The sequence below is a fragment of the Hevea brasiliensis genome, chromosome 5, assembly GCF_030052815.1.
Source record: "Hevea brasiliensis isolate MT/VB/25A 57/8 chromosome 5, ASM3005281v1, whole genome shotgun sequence".
Taxonomy (NCBI): Eukaryota; Viridiplantae; Streptophyta; class Magnoliopsida; order Malpighiales; family Euphorbiaceae; genus Hevea; species Hevea brasiliensis.
Window position 1 is genome coordinate 43,209,216 of NC_079497.1, and position 20,267 is coordinate 43,229,482.

General features: G+C 33.5%; 1 protein-coding gene and 1 non-coding gene across 3 annotated transcripts; both read left to right on the forward strand.

The window, feature by feature from the left end:
* The first annotated feature begins 707 nt into the window (after positions 1 to 707).
* On the forward strand, positions 708 to 814 carry LOC131180468 (small nucleolar RNA R71). Its single transcript, XR_009149238.1, has one exon. It is a non-coding gene; the product is annotated as a small nucleolar RNA R71 (small nucleolar RNA).
* Positions 815 to 9,477: 8,663 nt separating this feature from the next.
* On the forward strand, positions 9,478 to 13,060 carry LOC110654730 (exocyst complex component SEC15A). 2 transcript variants are annotated; one of them, XM_058147178.1, is made up of 2 exons: positions 9,478 to 9,666; positions 10,489 to 13,060. In XM_058147178.1, exon 2 carries the CDS (start codon positions 10,504 to 10,506, stop codon positions 12,871 to 12,873), a length of 2,370 nt encoding a protein of 789 aa, XP_058003161.1. In that variant the 5' UTR covers positions 9,478 to 9,666; positions 10,489 to 10,503; the 3' UTR covers positions 12,874 to 13,060. The 2 variants fall into 2 exon arrangements, with proteins under 2 accessions (XP_058003161.1, XP_021666515.2); XM_021810823.2 differs by lacking the exon at positions 9,478 to 9,666 and adding an exon at positions 9,719 to 9,849.
* Positions 13,061 to 20,267: the final 7,207 nt, after the last annotated feature.

Sequence of the window (20,267 nt, forward strand, 5' to 3'; positions counted from 1 at the left end):
AACTCTTTTTCGTGATTTTCTCTTTTCCACTGTGTTCATAATAGTCCTAAGGACCGCGGCATCACATTTTTCAGTTCAAAATTTGAGTTTAGACTGATCTCGCAGTCATTTCCCGAAAAGGTCACCCATCGCTGTGACTCCCAGCTCATTTAACTTCTTGTGCATTATTTTCTACTTTATACTTAACTATTTGGCAATTACTAATTATTTGCAGTCAGGGCTTATTTAGTTGTCTTAGATGTGATTCTAATCCCCTTAATTGTCCGGACCGATACCGGTCACCGGAACAGTAAAATATACCAGGTTATGCAAATAGGGGTGTTACATTATTCACATAGTTCATCTATTCTGTGGGGAGTTCATTGAAGCTGCTGTACTCTAAACTCATGTATCCTCCTCCATAGCTATCATCATGTCAACTGTTCATCCTCATAGCATTGCCTTGCATTTTATCAAGCCTCTTTGTGAGCTGGTCAAATTGAGCATTTATCATGCTTAGGGCATCCACTTTTAGGATTCTTGCTGTTCTCCTTTTATTTCCCCTTTCATTCGACCACTCATAATTGTGATATGTGACCCTCTCCAGAAGTTCAAGTGCTTGATCCACTGTTTTCTCCATCAGGTCACCTTCTACTGCTAAATCTACTGTGCTCCGTGTAGAGGGCAGTAGCCCATTATAGAAGTTCTGAACTAGGAGCCAATCTTCTATGCCATGGTGCAGGCATTCTCTCTATAGGTCCTTATATCTCTCCCATGCATCATAGAGTGATTCACCTTCCCTTTGCCTAAAAGTGTTGAGTTCAACTCTCAACTTTGCACTCTTCGCAGGTGGGAAGTACCTTGCTAGAAAAGCTAGTGAGAGGTCCTCCCATGTGATGAATGTTCTAGCTGTTTGAGAAAGTAATCACTTCCTTGCTCTATCTTGAAGGGAAAATGGAAATGCTCTGAGTCTTATGGCTTGATCAGAGACCCCATTCATCTTGAATGTGTCACAAAGGGTAAGAAAGCATTGGAGGTGGTAGTGCGAATCTTCTGTTGGTGAACCCCCAAACTGGGTCTATTGGATCATCTGGAGCCATGCCGATTTTAATTCAAAATTGTTGGCATCCATTGTGGGTCTTGTAACACTAGGTTGGAATCCTTGTATGGAGGGAGCTCCACAGTCCTTCAAGAGTCTCGGCCTGTTATTGTTATTGTTGGCCATATTTGGAATTTCTGGATTCCCTTGATCTTGTCCTTCACGTTTCCTCTCCCTCCTGATAGTTCTTAGAGTTCTGTCTATCTCTGGTCTTGTTTTGGTCATGTACCAAGCCAATCACCTGAGAAAGAATAAGAGAATAAAACAATTTAAGCAAAACTAAATAGTAAATGAAATTGCCTAAATCAGCTAAATTACTTATCACATAATATTACTAAAATTAAAATTCTCTGGCAACGGCGCCAAAAACTTATTTGCTGGTTTTACAACCACCGCAAATACACGATCGCTAACAAGTAATAAAGTGATGAGTGAAATATCGTTCCCACGAGGAATTTAATTAGCAAGTACCAGGTTACACAACAATTTTGATTGTTTAGGCTACCGAATATGGATGAGATGAGTTAAGCCTATTTTAGATGCTGAAAATAATTTTTGAATTAAATTATTTATAAAAGTAATTCCTGAATTAAGATTTCACACTATAACTTTACTATGGATTTTAATCTTGTCTATTCATCGGATTGAGAATAATTACTTTGATGGAAATTAATCCTAGGATATCCTAAATCCTCTCTCAAGGCACTTAAGGTGTATTTTAATTAACCTAAACCCTACTTTCATGGTGATTAAATTAATTAAAACCCTTTAAGATCTGTGATTAATTTTGGAATACCACAAAGGTATCAGCATATCTCTAGGTCAAATTTCCTAGGTTTAAGATCTCGATTTTCTAATATTAATCTTCACCTTTCAGTCCTTCAATTAATATCTGCAATCAATACTAAGTGGGTAGTGACACATAGCATGCATTAAGATCACAAGAAGTTGAATCAAAGAACTTAACTCAAATCCAATAAATAAAACTCAATATTTATCCATAATAACAATTGCAAATGTTACTCTCCTAATTCTAGAATAAAGGAATTACTCACTCATGGTGAGTTCAACAAATATGAAGGAAATAAAATAACAGAACATAAAGAGTTCATTTAGATAAATAAAACAAAAAAAATCGAAGAAGAATAACTGTAGTCTCGATCCTTGTGGAACTTCAGTTGAGGATTTCCCTTCTGTTCTGGTGTTCTACTCTTCAAGACGGCTGCGGAGAATACAAGTATGAAAAATGAAAACCCTTCTGAAAACTCTGAAAAGCTTTGCAAAAAGGTTAAACTAAAAGGAAACACTTTTTATTGTCATTTTCTGCTTCTATTTATAATAGCTGATCTAAGGTTAGGTCTTCAGAATCCCAAAAGCATTAGGAGTCTATTTGGAGTGTGTAAACAGGAGCTGAAATTCAGATTAGGGAACTAGTTGCCGCATAGTACATGACCCGTATGTCACTACACGACCCGTATGTCACTACACGACCCAGAGTCGTGTAACTTACTGGAGCTGAATGGTTGCATCTTGTATTAGCACAAGAGTTTACACAACTCCGCGCTGGGTACACAAGTCTGGTTACACAGCCCGTGTACTTCTGTTTTTGGAGAATTCTTCAAGCTTGTGCCTGGCCATAGCTTACACGGGTCTGACTACACGACTCGTGTACTTTTGCTTCTTCATTGGCTCTCTGGCTTTCTTCTGGCAGTAGGTTACACAGGTCCATGGCTTTGCTTACACGACCCGTATACTTTGTATCAATAGCTTTTCTTAATCCTTTGACCTTTCCAAGTTTCTTTCCGCACTCCTATGCTCTTGAACTTCATCCAAATACCTAAAATGATGTAGAAAACATGGAATTTAGAGCTTGGCAATGGAATTTATAGAAGTAAATGAAATCAATGGTTATGCATGAGATTACTATTCTAAATGCTATGAAATATTATACAAATGTACTTAAAAACATCTATATAATACAAGTGTATAAAAGCACAAGGAAGGGAGAAAAGAATAATGAACATAATAAATTTATAGAGATTCAGCTATTCTAAGCCTATGTCCTCTCTTCTCAAGGCCCTCCTTAAGAATTCTCTTTACTATAACAATCTTCTTTGGGTGAAGATCAAACCCTTACAATCTTGAGTGCAATCTCTAGCACTCTTATAAACTTTACAACCTTTAATGCAAACCCAAACACTTTCATATACCCTTTTTACTCAAGGGCAATTTAATACTCTACAACCATTCTCTAATGAAGAGAATTAATAAATCACTCAACAAACTCACTTCTTATCTTAGAACAACAAAGAAATTACAACTCAAAAGAAATCATAATGGAATAAATGCTTTGCCTCAAGTTCTAGAGAGAGAAAGTGTGAAAGAAGGTTATAATACATTAAATTTACAAATAAATGGTTGTTGTAACTTTTTTCAGATAAAAACACCTTATATTTATAGTTTTGGCATAAATATGACTGTTGGGGATGCATTAAATGCAAACTAGCTATTTAACCACTTAAAAATGCATTTTAATGGCTTTTAGAAACCCAGTTTCGGCTGCTGAAGTCCCCTACTTTGACTACTGAAGTATATTCTGCCAAAATATTATTTTTAAAAAATAGACTTCGGCTACTTAATTCTCCCATTTCGGCTATGAAAGTCCTTTCTATCTAGTTTTTCTGAAAACTTAAAAAATGCATAACTTTTAACCCCAAAATTGGATTTTCAATCCATTTGAAGTGTTGGAAAGCTAATTCAATATATTTTTCAACTAAAACACTTTCCAAAATTAATTTTTCATTTTTGAAAAAATAAAAAATTTATTTAATTCCCCGTTGGTCAATAATAAGGTGAAAATTAAGTTAAACAAGATTTTTTTAGTAACACTTAGACTTAAGCCAATACAATTAATAAAATGGGATTAACAAGGCATAAAAATAAATAAAAATTACATTGTACGATCCCACAAAAAGGTTTGCTTTCCTATCTTACTCTTTTTTAATTTTGATTTGAAGCAATTTAACAATTTTGAATTTAAGGCGTATAAACTCATCACAAATAATTTCACTATAATTAGTAGCACACTAGTTGTTTATTATCATCAAAACATAGGTTACGACATCTAGGTCCAACAATTATGACTGTTTTTGAAAGTTAAATAATTCAATTAGTTTGCTAACGATGTAAAATTTCAAGGTGCCACTTTGTCATTGTGACACTCCTTACTCGTCTACAGTGTAGCCGAGTAACACATGTCACACTTGATGCCGGACCACCCTATATTATCTTACTTTATTTTTTTAATAATTTATTCTCGTTATATTTTAATATCAAATATTTATCTAAGGAGAAACCAGTGGAGGACTATTCTAATACCGCTTGACGTATTTTACTATTTACCTGTTTAAAAATCTCAACAATATTTTCCAAACAATAATTCATCCATACTCATATCATCATTTCAAAAATTATTATGTAATTCAAATCTATACTCATTTGCACAAATTCATTCATGCTTATTACATATATCAAAATTCTCAATTTTATTAGTTTACATAATTTGTAAACTAATTGCATAAATTCATAATTTACATCAGGTGCATATTATATACAATTTTCTAATTTTTATTATAACATAATAAATAATTATAATGCACAAATTACATAAAATGACTAATGTGAGCCCTATCTACATGCATTGCTGAGGAGGTGACAACCTTGAGCACTTATGACACTTCTACAGATCCGAACTCTAAAATCCTAGTCTAATGTCCACTGGGCTTTCTCTTCAGTACCTGTGCGAGGGAAACAAATCCATCGCTCTAAGCATTGCTGCTTAGTGGTGCAATAATATAACAAAAAAAAATAATATATAAATAAAGAAAGAAATTGATTATACTTTGGATACTATGATATTTAATCTAATTTAATATAATACTTCTAGTATTAACTATCTTTCATTTTAATTTCTATCTTTCGTTCTAATTTATTCCTAAATTCACAGTAGTAATATACTTGTGTCTCTTTTTGCAAATCTTTTTATCATTTCATTCAATACTTTCTAGGTTATCATAGATTATTTCATAATAATTAAATTTTAATATCGTTCCAATTCATTTCAATTCTTTCCAATTCATTTCAATTCTTTCTACTAAATAACTAATCTAATTTATTTTAAATATTCTTACTCTTTTATTTAATTGCTAATATTTTTAGTTGCTATTATTGTTAACTCATTTCAATAAATTTCACTGCCCAAGTAACCTATGAAAGGCCGACTAAACTGGATAATGGGTCATTGGCACTGGACATTGCAGTGCCTCGGGTCATCATACCATGGGACGTGAAATGCAGAACGTCAATCACGTATGCAGTCATAATGGCTAAAAAGCCATGATAACATATCAATATGGCTAAAAGCCATGATAACATATAATCGGGTAAAAAAGCCGTGAGTGCGGGCATAAAGTCATGAATACAAGCATAAAGCCTTACGCAGTACTGCTAAAACAATACCCTATTGGCATGCCAATCTATCCAATCTGACATACGTGTCTAAGCAATACATGGGCACATAATACCATTATTTTATTAAATATTTCGATTATAATTTATAGTATTTTAATTTTTATTCATAGCAAAAGCATAAATACCGAAATCTTATTCCTACGCAATTTATGCAATTCATCACACTATTTATGATAATTTCAATTCACATCAATCAATTTTCATGTACCATTTGTACATCTAAATATTTTTCTTTCTATAATAATGAGAACTAATGTCTCATGCATACATTAATATGATTCATTTATTCATTACACTATTTATATAACTTATCATTTGCAATTTAAGTTTTGGTCCTTTGCATTAATATTATTAAGGTTACTATTCACTTGACTTTTTAATTCATAATAGATTTGTTAAGCCTAAGTTCACCAAGATACCACATTTTGCATTTTATTTTTGTTGGCATTGATTGCCAAACTCAATTCTTAGATTCCTAGGTTTTATTTCAAATTTTCAGAATTTGAGGTCCAAATTCACTGTTCCATTAGACCTGGCTACATTAAAAATTTGATAAAACTTTCTTCATGAAAGTTGCTTCTTATTGTGTCTTCTTTAATTTCCTTTTTGAATCACTCTATTTGGAGTTTTGTAGCTCAAATTATAGCCATTTTATCATAACTGACTGGATTGACCTGTACCCAGAATTCTGGGCAAAATTGGATCTGTCATATTTGGTGTCCTGAATTTGGTGGGCAATTCCATTAGGTTAAGTCCAGAATTTGAGTTTATGTTCTGCGTGAAGGTTGTTCTAAATTGTCTAAGCTTTTCTTTGATATAATATTTAGGTCATTTGGACATTTTTACACTGAGTTATGGCCAAATGAACAAACATTTGATCAATTTCCAGGACTAGCAGGTTGGTTAGCCAGATTTAGTAAATTTTTAGGGTATTCTAAGTTTGTTTTCTAGACAAGATTTCTCCATCAAAGTTTTGCTATTATGTGTCTAATTTCATTTCAAATTGGCCTTGCACAAATTAAACCTACATCACTTAAGTTATAGCAATCCAAATCTACTGGACTCACATCTAGCCCTGCAGGTCCTATGAGGCAGCATACCCAACCTCAAATCTAAAGTTACAATTCACTTCAATTCCTCATCAAACACAGCCAAATGGTCAGTAATTGACCATTAGGACTTTCATTCACCAATACATGAGTAAAACCCAAAATTTGCCCCAAACCCTAACTCCAAAATTCAAATTCATGGCATACACACACCAAACTCATACCAATCACTTTATCCATCATCTATACTCATCAATAACATAAATAACCACTTAATTTCAATAAAAACTAACAATTCTTAAACTTTTTCGTGGCTGCCAACATTTAGAGGTTCCATTTACTAATGGTTTTCTTTTGATTTCATGCAATTTCTACTTGATTTAGCATGCTTACAAAGATTAAAGAAGGAAGAGAACTTGTTTTATGCACTAACCTTGTTCCTTAGCTTCCAACAACCTTCAATCACTCTTCAAGTCAATCAAACTTCAATTCCCCTTAGTAAACCCTTCTTGGCAAAATTTCTTGCTTGCTAATCTCCTAAATTTCTCTTGGTTTTTGAATGCTTCCTTCACTTCAAGGCTGAATTTGGTGGTTTTTCTTAGTTTTCTAAGGAAAACATGGAAGAAATTAAGTGAATCAAGGTTTTGGAGTGAGCTTTAATGGAGGACTTGAGAAAGAGGAATGAGAGAGGGAAGTGGACGGGAATGATGAAGATGGGGAAGAGAGAATTTTTCTTTCAATTATTGATTTATATATTAATTTAATGACCAATGGCAAATTTGTAAATATAGAGAATGGCATTTTTGTAAATATTTTGAAGTTTATAATCATTATATTTTGACTTTTTAATAATTATGTTTTATTTTCATAATTTTAATTAATTAAATTAATCTAGCTTCATTAAATTAATAACCCTTATTTTTTGTTAATATTGGACTTTTAAATTTAATTAACCAAGTTTGGCTCTTATCGGGTTTATGTCTGTCTTTTCCATAATACCCGATAACTCCTTATCTTCTTTTGCTTTGTGCTTATTTCTTTTCATTTTCTTGGATTATTAATTCATGGAAATCCCCTTAATTAAGTCTTCATTAAGGGTCTTACAGGGTTCTACATGAATTTAGAATAACACTGAACTCACTGTCAATTCCCAGTGAGGTCACTTATCACTGGGGCTTGTGCTCATTTAACTGATTTCTACTTCACTTCTTTTATTTTTTTTATCATTAATTGATTTTTATTTCATTTAATTATGACTCCTTACTCTAGTTCAAGTGTGGTTGCACACATTCTAGTTGTCCAAACAGACCTTAGTCACCGGAATAGTAGAACGTACGAAACTGCCTACAGTGAAAATGTTACAGTCACAAAATAAACCACATACTATGAAGTAAAAATGAGTGAAACTACATGATATTGTTTTCATTTTCTTTTTTGTAATTTTCACTTTTTTTTATTTCACATTAGCAATTTTCTCTTCTACTTCAGTAGTTTTCTATTCCACGTCAGCACCTTTTGACAAAGAAAAGATCAAAGTCATCATTTGCTAGGGTTACAAAATCTTAGGATACCACTTTGCCATAAAGTAAATCACAAACCCTACAATGAAAATAAGTAAAATCATAAGATACTTTTTTATAATTTCCCCTTTTTATTCTTTAAATTTTAGCTAGTTTTTTAAACTATATCAGTTTTTAATTGGATTGTCATTTTATGTATATTCTATATGGAATAGCATATATATCACATGATCTCTCCTCTGAGACATGAATGAGTTGAGAAAAAAAAAGAGTTAGGCTTATAATAGGAGTTTGAATCGATACAAGTTATATATTTAGTTGTTCAATTATTTTGGTCTTTTTTATCTTAATTAATAAACTAATTGAATTAAAATTTCAAAAAAAATTTAAAACACTAATAATCAAACTGATTTATTGAAAAATAAAATAAAATAAAATTAATTTTATTTTATTTTTTGATTAAAATCAAAATATGCTCAGCTTTACTCTAGGCCTTAAAATGCCATTGATTAGTCAATTAGGAGTAGTCTGATTAGTTTTTCTTCATCTTTTAAAGTGTAGGAAATGAAGAGATCTCAAGTTCGAATCTCTTTAACTATCTATTCTAAAATCATTTACCTTTATGGTGAGAAGGGAGATGGTTACCTCCTGTTGTATAGCCTATCAATTATTATTTAATCCATTGAGCCTCCATTGAATTTAAAGAAAAAATGCCACTAATTTCTAACAAACCAAATTCCACAGAGAATCACAGCGGCCATTTCTACATAAAGTGAATCATGGTGAGCTAGAATTTGAAATATTATTTCCAGTGTAATCTCTATAAAAAAAAAATTGAAATAATTTTGTATAAATTGAATAAATGAAACTGGTTGAAACTGAGATTAGCCTAATATGTATTCAAATTTTGAAAAAACTTAGAAACTATCCAAGCAATTAAAAAAGAAAAAAGTCTTTTGCTTAAATAATTCAAACTTTCTCATAATCATAAAAAAAAATCAACACTTTTACTTAGGACAATGAGAGAGAGAGATAGCAGAGAAAATAAGGGAAATAAATTAAATATAAAAAAATTAAAATTAAAATTAAAATTAAAATCTTTAATTTTTAAATTTTAAATAAAACTTATAAATTAAAATTAAATTATTTAAAATTAAAAATTTTGAATATAATTTACATGATTGGATTTATTTAGTTAACAAAGTATGCCTGTACGAGGAACTTTTTCGTGGAAGAAACAAACCGAGGCGTGGAAATATCATTTTTCTCATTAAAGTGAAAAGAAGTGGCGAGTGGCGACAAGCCTAGATACAAACAGAAATGGAAACGTAATAATCAGTTTGATTAACACAAAGCAAATCCTTTTTTTCATTTTCAATAATTTCTTCAACGAGGGGAAATCTTTCCCATTCGATTTCTCGTTTGCTATGCTTAGAGAGGGAAAGAGAAGTTTTGAAGAAGGAAGGGCCTCTCTTTCTCTGTTATCCTCGTAAGGCCCACCCCCCCCTTTCACTTTTTTTTTTTTATTTGAGAATGTTTGTTTCTGTGTTTCTTGATTCTGCATGTCGTTTCTGACTCTCATTTTGATTCGTTTATTTATTTGTTTTCTATTGTGTTCCTGTTGATCTTGGTTTTTCATCTAAAACTGGAAAAGTGGCAATTCATCTGCCAGGTTCATCTACTTTTCGTTCTATGAATTCTATGTGCGATGGGTTTATTTGATCAACACCAATTAAAAACATTCTATTTTAGATTCATTTTATAGTTCCTTTCAATGGTTTCTTTTTATTTATTTATTTATTTGCTTTTCTTGGAAAATTTAATTACTCTAGATGAATGTGGGATTATCCTTTATGATTCAGTGCTGTTGAGATCTTCTAAATATGGTTATTTTGACATTCCTCTTGTATAGTTATTGCTTGCTTGTAAATACTGGTTGTTTTTTGATGGAGAATCATCTTGATATTTGCCAGAAATGGCTATTTTTTTAATCCCTTATATATTGAATCTACAAAATGTGACATGACAGAAGAAACTAAAATAATATGAATCTCTGACAGAAGAAACTAAAATAATAAGAATCTGAGGGCAAAAATTTTCTTGCACGTGATTTTTGTGTTACATTTTCTTTATTTGTTTAGGGTAAGAACTTCCTTGATGGCATTATTTGGTGTGTCTTGATAAAAAAGAACCTCTGGATGGGGATTAGCAAAAATTTTCTTTTACATGCTTTCTGATTTATATTTGCTTGATTTGTTTAGGGTGAGAACTTTATTGATGGAATTGATTTGTTTTGTCTTGATTTTTGCAGGATTTTGTGAAATCAATGGATGCAAAACCAAAGAGAAGAACTGTTGTAGAAAATGGGGATGGGGGAGAGGTTTTAGTCCTTGCAACTTTAATTGGCAATGGAGATGATGTGGGTCCCATTGTCAGGCATGCGTTTGAAATGGGAAGGCCTGAAGCACTCCTTCACCAGCTCAAGATTGTTGTCAGGAAGAAGGAAGCTGAAATTGAAGACCTCTGCAAGAGCCATTATGAGGAATTCATTCTTGCAGTTGATGAGCTTCGTGGTGTCTTGGTTGATGCTGAAGAGCTTAAAAGTGAGCTTGCAAGTGACAACTTTAGGTTGCAGGAGGTAGGGAGTGGACTTTTGATCAAACTTGAGGAACTTCTTGAATCTTATTCAATCAAGAAAAATGTGACTAAAGCTATTAAAATGTCAAAGATTTGTCTTCAAGCTTTGGAACTTTGTGCTAAGTGTAACAATCACATGTCTGAGGGCCAGTTTTACCCTGCATTGAAAACAGTGGATCTGATTGAGAAGAGTTACTTGCTGAATATCCCTGTGAAGACACTTAGAATGACAATAGAAAAGACAATTCCTGTGATAAAATCACATATTGAGAAAAAAGTGACTAGTCAATTTAATGAATGGCTAGTTCATGTGAGAAGTTCTGCAAAGAATATTGGGAAAACAGCAATAGGTCATGCTGCATCAGCTCGTCAGAGGGATGAGGAGATGCTTGAACATCAGAGGAAATCTGAGGAACAGAATGTTTCGGGCTTAGGAGATTTTGTATACACTTTAGATGTTGAGGAACTGGATGAAGATTCTGTTTTGAAGTTCGATCTTACTCCTTTTTTTCGGGCATATCACATCCACTCTAGCCTTGGAATCCATGAGCAGTTTCGTGAATATTACTATAGGAATCGGCTACTGCAGCTGAATTCAGATCTGCAAATCTCTTCTTCTCAACCATTTCTTGAATCGTATCAATCATTTTTCGCGCAAATTGCAGGTTACTTTATATTGGAGGACCGGCTGTTGAGGACTGGTGGTGGTGTTCTGTTAGCAGATCAGGTTGAGACCATGTGGGATACTGCTGTAACTAAAATAACTTCTGTTTTGGAGGAACAGTTTTCTCGTATGGATTCTGCTACTCATCTTCTTCTGGTGAAGGATTATGTAACTCTTCTTGGTGCAACTCTTAGACAATATGGGTATGAAGTAGGCCAAATTCTTGATGCACTGGACAACAGCCGGGACAAGTACCATGAACTTCTTCTGGGAGAGTGTCGGGAGCAAATTGTTAACATTCTTGGCAATGACACCTATGAGCAGATGGTAATGAAAAAGGATACTGATTATGAGAATAATGTCTTGTCCTTCCATCTCCAGACCTCAGATATAATGCCAGCTTTTCCATATATTGCTCCATTCTCCTCTATGGTACCAGATACTTGTCGTATTGTTAGATCATTCATCAAAGGATCTGTTGATTACTTGTCTTATGGGGTGCATACTAATTTTTATGATGTTGTGAAAAAGTATTTGGATAAGCTTTTGATTGATGTGTTAAATGAAGTTATACTGAGTACTATTCATAGTGGTGCAGTTGGTGTCTCCCAAGCCATGCAGATTGCTGCAAATATATCTGTTCTTGAAAGAGCTTGTGATTTTTATCTTCAACATGCAGCCCAACTATGTGGTATCCCAGCCCGATCAGTTGAAAGACCTCATGCCAGTTTGACTGCCAAGGTGGTTCTGAGAACTTCTAAGGATGCGGCATATCTGGCTCTGCTGAATTTGGTGAACACTAAATTGGATGAGTTTATGGCACTTACTGAAAATATCAATTGGACTTCAGAGGAGCCATTGCAAAATGGGAATGAGTATATAAATGAGGTGGTAATATACCTTGACACTATTCTTTCAACAGCACAGCAAATTCTACCTGTGGATGCTCTATACAAGGTTGGAAGTGGAGCTTTTGAGCATATTTCCAATTCCATTGTTGCTGCATTTCTCAGTGATAGCGTTAAGAGGTTCAATGCTAATGCAGTTCTGGCCCTTAATGATGACCTAAAGATATTAGAGAATTTCGCTGATGAGAGATTTCGCAACACTGGCCTGAGTGAGATATATAAAGATGGTAGTTTTAGAGGTTTCTTGATAGAAGCAAGACAATTGATTAATCTTTTGTCTAGCAGCCAACCAGAGAACTTCATGAATCCGGTGATAAGACAGAAAAACTACAATGCTCTGGATTATAAGAAAGTAGCCAGCGTCTGTGAGAAATTCAAGGATTCTCCTGATGGAATCTTTGGTAGCCTTTCAAGCAGAAATACAAAGCAAAGTGCACGAAAGAAATCAATGGATGTACTGAAGAAAAGATTGAAGGACTTCAACTGAGGAAGTTCATAATATGTCAGCCAGCATTAGTAGATCTGTGTTATTCCAATCCACCCCTTCCCTATCACCCCATTTTGAGTTACACATTTCCATTTTCCTTTGTTGACAATTAGAAGGTAATGGACTTCTCAATTTTCTGTTGATTAAATTCTTATAATGAAGCTTTAATATTTCCCTTCAACTCTGATATCAAGGGTGTCTTCTCAGTGAAAACTATATTGCTTCTGCATCTTATGCATGCATCTCCTTTCTTATATTGGTGAAATGAAGATGAATATATATTGAGTCCAATTACTTTGAGAAGCACCAGATGTTTCTGCATTTGCTCTTTGACAATCTTACTAATTTAGTTTTCCCCCCCTTTCTTGGCCCCCCTATATTTGGTGGTTGTATGGGGAAAGAATTTGCAATATACTTATTGTTCTTTTATCATTTATTTCAGCAGTGAACAAAATTTCAGATTATAGCACATTATCAGGTTTCTGTATTCTTCCCATCTTAGCATCTTGTTTTCATTTTTTTTCACCCTTTGTTGAAGATTTATTTATTTATTCAACCCTTCGTTGAAGATTTTTTGAATTGCTTTTGGTTTAAGTATGAATAAATGGTGTGAGATTGTTGAGTCCTTGATGCAGTGTGCAAACAATTTCTATAGCAAGGGTTGAGCAACAGGTCCAGTTGCTGAGTTCTCTCCTTGAGTGGCTGCCTGACCTGAAGTCTCACCCCCTTCTACCATCGTCTTGGCTCGAGACGTGGTTGTCAATTAAAAAAAAAGTGTCATATACTTGAAATTTATGGGGGATTAATTTAAACAAATATATAAATGTTTTATATATTAATTTAAAAAAAAGTTTTATATGTTGCAACTCTATTTATTAAAATGTTTTTTTGCTACGAAAATTATGAAGAATCTATTAAGTAATAGAATTGGAGATCAATTAAATAGCCTATATTAAGAAATGTTTTTTTATAAAATTGATAATAGAATTATTATGCAATATTTAAGTATGAAAACTAGGAAAGCACAATTTTAATTCTATTTTGTATCCATGTAAAAAAATAATAGAAATATTTAATATTAATTAGCTACTTTATTATTATTTTTTTATACTCTCAAGTCTTTTTATTTTTATAAAAATATATCAAATATTTGCCTCTTAATTTAAAATCCTGGTTCTCCACTGTGCGCTATGCGAGGATTTGGAAGGGAGAAAGTTGACATTATATAAATAACGCTTGTTGTCATATCTACCGCCACAATATTTGGTGGCCTCGTTTAGTCAATAATAAATATCTACACAGATTATTTTACAAATTCAAGACTTCTTAAAAAAAATTATTTTCTCCAAAATCTAATTTCATATCCTCTCTTAAAATTTGGCATTTGTTGAATATTGTACACCTCCTGAATAGCTAATAGCTCTTATATTTTCTTATATATCACACACAATAATAAATATTATAAAAATAAAAGAACAAAAACTTATTTGGGTCAGATTCTTATAAACCAGATCTTATTCATCTTTTTCTAAAAACCCTGATCAATGCTTATTGATAAAGCTAATAATCTCCAATATTAACTTCTCAGCTTGATCAGCTGTCACTTCATCCATTTCAAAGGCTGCTTTATTCAAATAGAAGCTGTGAGTCATTCCTTCATTAATCAAAACCTCCACTTCCTTCCTAGCCTCTTTCATCGTTTCGCAATGCTTCAACGGCTCCACATCATTACCTCCAGCTCGATCCACAACTTGATGCACTAAATTCTCTCATGTAATATCATTGATAGCGAAAACTCTTCCAAACTTAGCATAACTTTCAAGCCATGACTGTGTGACTCACCTCGAGCCACAGCGCAACGCGTAAGTGTCATTGGATGAGGCTGGGAGTAGGTGCTCAGGGGCACGTCGGAGGTAGATGGAGACACAAATGGCATGAGCCGAGCATACAAGATGAACATAGAATTGGTAGTACATCAACTAATCAGGTTGGGTAATACAATAACCGTTGCCGTGGAAATGAAGGATCAAGGGTAGCTTATCTTTGCTCTAGTTTCCAATAGTGTTGTCTTTCTGTAGAATGTAAATCCAAACCGCTAAGCCAGTGGTTGGATAGATAGTAAATTCGCAAACTACTCTGTTTATGAATTGTTCATGCGGAGGAATCGGTTTCATCATGAACTGAACCTTGGGTGGCCTGGTCCAAGTTCGATCCACAATTCCATCATTGAATACTTAAAGCCAACCGAAAACTTTCTTTACGAGTTGCCTTTGGATGGTTATGGTAGTTGATCCTAGGTTTGCAAAGCAGGCTCATATTTTATAGTGGAATGTTAATAGTGGCTACCAGTCATATTTTATTATTATTTTAATTGAGATGCAGATTTAGCACCTACCTCTTGATTAAAAAACACAATGAGAAAAATGTGTGTAGCTTGTAGAATTACTTAATTATTATTATTTTTCTTACCGGTCAGTGTGATATACTTGATGATTTATTTAAATTTTAAAATAATAAGAATATGAATATTTTATTTAAAAACAAGAATATTTTAATTAAATTAAGATTTTTTAAAAATTTTCTAGTTTTTCAATTCATTAAATTTAGTGCCGCAATGTAACCTTTATGGACAGTAGTTTAATGCTACTTACACTTTCAGCAATATAAAATTGTCACTAAATTTGTCACTAATAATGTTTTAGCAGCGACTTATCTATCACTAAATTTATAAATAATTTTAATTTTTAATATTACAGTAATTAATATAAATTAAAATTTTAATATTATTTTAGTAGTAATTCTAATTACACGAAAAATTATTTTATAATTCTATATTCTTAATTCTAAGTATTATTAATTTATTAAAAATCAATTAATTTATTATAATAAAACTAATAAACAACCTTAAACACTGAGTTTCACTTCCACTAATTTATTTTTTTTAATTGTTCTAATATTTACAAACTTATAACATTAAATTGAAAAATTATAATTAAAAATTAACTATTTAATTAACATAACTATAAAATTATTATTAAAAATTAACTATTTAATTAAATAAAAAATTTGCATTTATACCATTAGATATGAAATTCTAATTCTGTTAAATGTTAAATATTTTATTTGTTATAAATTTATAGCTATTTTAAAAAAATTAGCAATAGAAAAGCTTTTATATTTAAACACTTTATTTTTGCGACAGGACCCAAGCCTAATTAACTTTGATATATAATATGATTTTTTTTCACTATATTTTTATGTGTCTTTCTTTCTTTAACAAGAAAAAATTGTTAATAAGTCTTTAAATTTTTTGAGTTTTTGTATTCCACAAATAGCATTCTTATGAGGATAATTGCACGTGAATGTGATCACTAGGATTTTATTATTATTGCTAACATCAAATGAAACTAGGGATGTGAGTAGGGTACTAGTGAAAGCACCTTTTCTGAATCTAAACCCGAACTTGATTAATATTTTTAATACCCAAACCTTTCTAAACTCGATTAAAATTCACTCCCAAATACTTGAACTCGTCTCAAATCAGATTATTATTTTCCAAAAAATAACCAAATCCATTTAATTTTATATATTTTTAATTAATAATCTACATAAAATTTTTTTATTAATAAATTATATTTTTAAAATTTAATAATTCTATAAAATATTTAAATTCTACTTATTTTGTAACACCCCTCACCCGACTACAGTGTAGCCGAGCAAGGCGTGCTACATTCGGTGCTGGAGCACCCTAACTTACCTTACTTTATTTCTTAAAAATTTTGTTCTCGTTATATTTAATATTGATTATTTTTTGACGGAGAAACTAACGGAGTTTCCCCTATTTTATTATCGTTTGACGTGTTTTACTATTCACCTGTTTGAAATTTGTTATGGAAAGTCAATCATTATATTATTTCTGTGTATATTCTGTATTCTGTATTCCTATTTAGGATTTCTTATTTAGGATTTCTTCCTAATTAGTATAACACAATTATAGGAATCAATTGTATATAAATACCCATGTACAGATTAATTGAAATATATGTGAGAATCATCTCTTTCTACATGGTATCAGAGCAGGTCATCTATCTAGGGTGATTATTTGTTCTCACCACCCACCAGAGAGACCTTGGCCGACCTACTGCTTCGCCTCCGATCAACATTGCCGCGTCGCCTCAATCCCCTCATTCCACCACCGTGTCCGTTGTTCGATCCAAAGACACCATTAAATGACTTCGAGGTTTGGCTCGGATCCTATTTCGGTATTTGCTTGATTTGTGATTTTGGATTATTTTGTTGTCACAAGACTTTGGATTAGCGTTTGGTTAGTTTTCTTTGTCTCAACAAATGGCAGACAATAAGAATGTTATTTCTGATGTGATTCCGATGATGAGTAAGATCACGGAACACAAACTTAATGGTTCGAATTATCTGGAGTGGAGTAAGACTGTTAGGGTCTATTTGCGTAGCATTGATAAGGATGATCACCTTACTAAAGATCCACCTCGATGATACACAACAAACTTGGCTAAGGGAGGATGCTCGGTTGTTTTGCGGCTTGAACTCGATTCACAGTGAGGTAATTAGTTTAATTAATCATTGTGAATTTGTTAAGGAATTGATGGATTACTTAGATTTTCTGTATTCTGGTAAAGGGAATATCTCCCGTATTTATGATGTTTGTAAGGCATTCTACCGTGCTGAGAAAGAGAATAAGTCTCTCACGGCTTATTTTATGGATTTTAAACGGGTATATGAGGAACTTAATGTATTGTTGCCTTTTAGTTCTGATGTGAAAGTTCAGCAGGCCCAACGGGAGCAACTGGCTGTTATGAGTTTTCTTGCAGGCCTTCCTTCAGAGTATGAGACTGCTAAATCTCAGATTCTTTCCAGTTCTGAGATTTCCTCTTTGCATGAAACATTCACACGGGTCCTTCGTACAGAGAGTACCCAATCTTCACAGCCTGCCAGTAGTGCTCTTATTAGCCGTAATCCAAATGGACAACAGGGTAATAGAAGAGGAAGTAGAGGAGGAATTACAGGCAACAGAAGTAATCAGCGTAATGGAGAGGCTAGTTCTAATCAGGACTCAAGAGGAGTCATTTGTTATTATTGTCATGAGCCTGGCCATACAAAATATAATTGTCCGCAACTTCAGAGGAAAAATCAGCGATCACAGATGGCAAATATGGCAGCAGAGGATTCTACAGTATCTTCCTCTGAGAAAACTGTTTTGGTATCCGCAGAGGATTTTGCACAGTTTTCCCAGTATCAGGCATCTCTAAAGCCTACCAGTTCCCCTATCACTGCGATCGCTGAGTCAGGTAAATCCACTACATGCCTTGTGTCTTCCTCATCCAAATGGGTTATTGATTCTGGTGCAACAGATCACATGACAGGTAATTCTAGTCTTCTATCTACTTTTCAGTCTAATCCCACTTCCTCTACTGTTACTTTAGCTGATGGTTCTACTTCTTGTGTCATGGGTTGCAGGCTGTGAATCAGACTTCAATTTCTTTGTCATCTGTTTTGTGTCTACCAAATTTCTCTTTTAATCTACTTTCTGTTAGTAAACTTACTCGTACCTTAAATTGTTCTATTTCTTTTTTTTCTGATCAGTGTTTGTTTCAGGATCTTACGACGAAGCAGATTATTGGTAGAGGACGTGAGTCAGGTGGTCTCTACATTCTGGAAAATCATGTACCGCGATCGCTTGTTTGCTCCAGTACCTTAACACCTCTTGAAGCTCATTGTAGATTGGGTCATCCTTCTTTGTCTACCATGAAGAAGTTGTGTCCTCAGTTTCAGTCTTTATCAGTACTAGAATGTGAGTCGTGTCAGTTTGCAAAACATCATCGTTTGCCTTCTGTGTCTAGAGTCAATAAACGGGCTTCATCCCCTTTTGAGTTAGTTCATTCTGATGTTTGGGGTCCTTGTTCTGTTACTTCTAAAACTGGATTTCGTTATTTTGTTACTTTTGTTGATGATTACTCTCGTGTTACCTGGTTATATTTAATGAAGAATCGTTCTGAGTTGTTTTCTATCTTTTGTGCCTTTTGTAATGAAATCAAAACTCAATTTAATATTTCATCGCATATTAAGAAGTGACAATGCTAAAGAATATTTTTCAAAGACAATTTTAGTCTTATATGACACAAAATGGCATTCTTCATCGATCTTCTGTGTGGATACCCCATCCCAAAATGGCGTGGCCGAAAGAAAAAATCGGCATCTTCTTGAGGTAACTCGTGCTCTTCTTTTTCAGATGAAAGTTCCTAAACACTTTTGGGCGGATGCAGTTTCTACGGCATGTTTTTTGATCAATCGTATGCCTTCTTCTGTTCTTAATGGGGATATTCCTTATACTGCTTTGTTCCCTACAAAATCTTTGTTTCCCGTTGAACCCTGTATTTTTGGTTGTACTTGTTTTGTACGTGACGTTCGTCCGCAGGTTACTAAATTGGATCCAAAGTCTCTCAAATGTGTCTTCCTTGGGTACTCCCGGATCCAAAAAGGGTACCGTTGTTTCTCTCCTACTCTTAATCATTATCTTGTTTCTGCAGATGTCACATTTTTTAAGTCCACTCCATTTTTTTCTCAATCATCTGTGTATGAGAGTCAGGGGGAGGAAGATGATATCTTAATATATATTGTCCAACCAATGTCTAGTCCTCTCTCACAGCCTATTTCTTCCGTCTCTAGACCTACTCGGCCTCCCGTTGTTCATGTTTATTCTAGGAGATTGGAGATTCCTGACTCAGATCCTCCACCAGCTACTTCGTTGGGAGATCCTGTACCTCATACTGATCATGATTCTGATGTAGACTTACCCATTGCTCTTCGTAAAGGTAAACGTTCATGTACTTACCCTATCTCTTCTTTTATTTCTTATAATCAATTGTCTTCTTGTTCTCGGTGTTTTGTTACTTCTTTAGACTCTATTCCCATCCCTAATACTGTTGGTGAGGCACTGTCTCATCCTGGCTGGTGTGCTGCTATGAAAGAGGAAATAGAGGCTTTAGATGCTAATGGTACATGGGAACTGTTGCCTTTGCCCACTGGTAAGAAAGCTATTGGTTGCAAATGGGTATTTATGAAAGGTAAATCTGATGGTTACGTGGCTAGATTAAAAGCACGCCTTGTAGCAAAAGGATATGCTCGGACATATGGGGTTGATTACTCGACACTTTTTCTCCTGTAGCTAAACTTACTGCATTCGCTTGTTTATCTCTTTAAGACTACATATGATTGGCCCTGCACCAATTGGATATCAAGAATGCCTTCCTTCATGGTGATCTTCAGAGGAGGTGTATATGGAGCAACCACCGGGTTTGTTGCTCGGGGAGTTGGGTAAAGTTTGTAGGCTTCTAAGTCTCTTTATGGCTTGAAACAAA

Bases quoted from the DNA above. Each gene is read 5' to 3' on its own strand.
- LOC110654730 (XM_058147178.1), top strand. From the start codon at position 10,504: ATGGATGCAAAACCAAAGAGAAGAACTGTTGTAGAAAATGGGGATGGG.